General features: G+C 33.5%; 1 protein-coding gene across 1 annotated transcript in view; it reads right to left on the bottom strand.

The window, feature by feature from the left end:
- Positions 1-1,127: 1,127 nt before the first annotated feature.
- The window catches only part of LOC124895742 (pectinesterase 1-like), an 8,442-nt gene continuing 5,761 nt past the window's right edge, over positions 1,128-3,808 (bottom strand). Inside the window, exons 3-5 of the mRNA XM_047406173.1 lie at positions 3,431-3,637; positions 2,598-2,839; positions 1,128-1,866 (exon numbers count right to left, since the gene is read on the bottom strand). Coding sequence (XP_047262129.1) covers positions 1,707-1,866; positions 2,598-2,839; positions 3,431-3,637 — 609 coding nt within the window. The 3' untranslated portion in view covers positions 1,128-1,706. The remainder of the gene's footprint in view (positions 1,867-2,597; positions 2,840-3,430; positions 3,638-3,808) is intronic.

Below are 3,808 nucleotides of genomic sequence, written 5' to 3'. Positions count from 1 at the left end.
CTATCGCATGTTCTGGATTCATTGTTTTTCCCTTCCTTTAGTCTAAGCTGCAACTTTATACCCCTCTTGTGTAACAACGCAATTTGGTGTGATTGTATTTTTTTTCTTATTTATTTTTATATACTTATTATTCAATGATCTTATTTTATTCTTGAATTCATTGTTCGCAACAAATTTTCGTTCATGGAAAATAAATTTTAACCACAAACAAAAATATGAAGAAACAAGAATTTTTTATTGATAAACGATTGTGGTTACAAATGTGTTCCTCCCTTGATTCTCCTCTCTTGATTTTCTCCGTAATTCGAGGGTAGTTAGTGGCTTATTCTCGAACATAGAATTTGATATGAATTTCTCCGTGATTCGAGGGCCGTTAGTGGCATATTTAATAAAGAAATGGACCTTGTGGCTAACTCAACCTCAAAAGCTAACTCATGAGGGGAGGATTGCCCAAGACCATATAAGGAGACCAAGAACCCTTTAACCCACCGATGTGGGACTCCAACACCCTCCGCACGCCCAGGGCTGGATATTTGGAGCGTGGACATTATAAGACGGGGGCCCAACATCGGAAACAATGAACTGGGTGAGCCTGGCTCTGATACCATAATAAAGAAATCGACCTTGTGCCTAACTCAACCTCAAAAGCTAGCTCATGAGGGGAGGATTGTCCAAGACCATATGAAGAGATCAAGAACCCTTTAACCCACCGATGTGGGACTCCAACAGTATTTCTCGAACGTAGGAGTAGTTGAATTTGATGTGGTACTCCAACAGTATTTCTCGAACGTAGGAGTATTTGAATTTGATGGATCTTCTTGATTTATTTGATTATCAAGAAGAAAGCATTTTGATCTATAAATATCCCATGAACTTATTGGGACTTTGAAGATCGTTGATCTCTTTGTGAATATCCCGTGAATTTAGGGTTTAGGTTGAGTAGTCATCAAGCTAAATTTAGGGTAAAGTAGCCCCCAAGAACTCTAACCAAATTTGAACTCTTTTTGTAGAGCCCACAAAATTTCAATGTCGACACTTATTTTTTCATAACAATTTTAGCTACATACTCTACTTTTCTTGTAGATTTTTTTTTTCAAATTATTAATATATAACATTATCACATGATGTAACACTAGAAAACGATACGATCTATCAATAAATTATATGCATTCAAATAATACAGTACGGTACAATATAATACTCCCTCCACTTCATAATAAGTTAATTGTTGGATTCTGGCACACATGTTAAGAAAAAAAAAAAGCAAAGTCATAAATTTATCATGTTTTTTCATTTTTACCCTCTTCAAAAAGACATCACTCCCGATGCACATTTAATGGAGGATAAATTTGAAAAGAATTTCTAACATCTACCTTAAATTGTGAACCATTCACTTATTTTGAAACACTAAAATTACTCCAACAATTCACTTATTGTAAAACGGAGGGAGTAATATATAAGGATTATTCAAACAGAGTGCAAGATACTTATATGGTCCACACTCTAGTACATTGTGTTTCAATACTAGGTAAAGGAGGCAAAAGGGGGAAAAGAGGTTGGGATTCAAAAGAATTTATTTATAATATATTAAAAGTGTGAAGAGCTTTAAAAAAGTGATTTGAACTTTTTGTTCTTCATTAAAACATTTTACAATAGATAAAATCATCTTTTATCAAAACAGCACCACCATATAATACTTCAAATATTTAAAGTGTCAGGGGAGGAAGCAACCACTTGGAGCCTTCAATATAGGCAAGGGAAATAAAAGGTTTTGCCTCTTCATCACTTAATTTCTTCACATACCCAATTCTACGATCCAAAGTTGCTCCTGCTCCTTTATTCTTGTATTCTCCATAATAGACCGAGCTGAAAATAATGAGAATTTACGTTATAATATGTGTGGATTTAATATATGTTATTTAATTCTATAAATATATTTTTATACTATCAACACACACACACATCTGAAACTCATTTTTTTAATGCAACTTGTTATTTCCCATTTCTAAAATCACGAGTTAGCCTCATACTTAATGCACTTTCAGTTGTTAGAAATATTTAAACATGTAACAATAATATGCTTTCTGACTTTGGTTCGTACATTCTATTGGTTTGTCATGACCCTCTATTTTGTTATAACGCGAATTAGTATATAGCTATTAATATTCGTTCTTACCAACAAAACGAACTTATATCAAACTCGATTAGTGACCATATTATCCCTCTTAAATTAATTAACAAAAGAGTTTAACTTCTACATATAGTAGGAGTGATAGGATAAAAGGGGCGACTTTTTTTTATAAGCAAACATCGCCTATGGACACTCGAGCGAGATATCAGATAATAAGGTCATTCAAAGTGGTGGATCAATAGTATGTGATAACTAAATTAAAGTAGTTAAATAAATTTCTAAGATTTAATTAAGGGTCTTCAGTGATATCCGTTGAAACCAAGATAAGTGAATTGACGTTGCAGTAATGATGAGCTTGTGGATAAAGAGAGTTTTTGTGTGTAGACTTAGGTGAACTTATGTTAGTAAAACGAATTTAAGTTTTGTGCGTACAAAATACTCTACACTATTGTCAGTGACTACTAACCTGCCAAACTCCTTTTTGCCAAAATCAGACCATCCTTCAGGGTGAACAACATCACTCATATCAGTATATGAGAAAACAACTTTAGAGAATTGTTTCCATGCTCTTCCCAAGTATGCTGTATTTCCAGTACCAGTAACCATACAATGCACAAACGAAAATCCACTGTCTACATTTGCTGCAGCTCTTGCCTGTGCTGTCACCATTGCCATTGGATCTCCTGGAATCACATGTGTCTCTGTGTTCTATATTTTTTCCAAAAAAAAAAAAAAGGGCATAGATGAAAAAAAATTTCATCTACTTTATATTATGACTAAAACAGGGAAATGATTCATGGTATGTGTCTTTGAAAAATCACTAAAATAGTAAATGTATAAAATTCTGAATCCATAATAGTAGAAGTGTAATAGATTTACCGATAAAAAACAAAGACAAAATATATAAATGTGTCCTTTAACTTGATCTTAGCTGACATTTATGTCCTCCAACTTTGAAACTTTGGGTGTGCTCAGGTAGACATTTAAATTTGTATAAAGCTAAACAAATAGACACAAACATCCCACGTGGCAATTTACGTGAGATTGTCATGTAAGACACGTATGTCTACTTGTTCAGCTTTCTACAAGTGTAAGTACCTAGTTGTGCACATTCAAACAATGAAGGGCACAAATATCAGTTGAGGTCAAGTTAAAGGACACATTTATATATCATGCCAAAAATAAAAGTTGAACCAATTGTTTTGACAAAATGTATCAAATGGTTCAGTTGGAATGGATGAAATTGACTTTGATTTTAAAGAAAAGAAAGAAGAAAGAAATGGAACTGTTAATAGTTACCAGGTATAAGGATTTGCCATTGCCAAAGATGAAATCAACAGTGCCTTCAATATAACAATCTTTGAAGAAATGTTTGCCACTATCATCACAAAATGTATCTTGAAATCCATACATTTTACAGTTATACAATGAGGCTTTGTCTCCTCCTGTCCTCAATGCTGCTGCTTGACCTAATTCACTTCTTCCATCTGGTCTTGGTGCTGTATTCTAATCATAATAATCAGAACATACATAATTAGGTTTAAAAATCTTGTTGTTTTTGTTATTATTTGCTATTTCATGTACTTCCGTTATTCTTTTTTGGATAGCTTGACCTCTCAACCACCAATGTAGAGTAAGGTCGGTGTACAGGCTATCCTTCCATACCATTATTACATA

This window comes from Capsicum annuum, unplaced genomic scaffold (assembly GCF_002878395.1).
Source record: "Capsicum annuum cultivar UCD-10X-F1 unplaced genomic scaffold, UCD10Xv1.1 ctg995, whole genome shotgun sequence".
Taxonomy (NCBI): Eukaryota; Viridiplantae; Streptophyta; class Magnoliopsida; order Solanales; family Solanaceae; genus Capsicum; species Capsicum annuum.
This window is presented reverse-complemented; position numbering and strand designations above follow the sequence as displayed.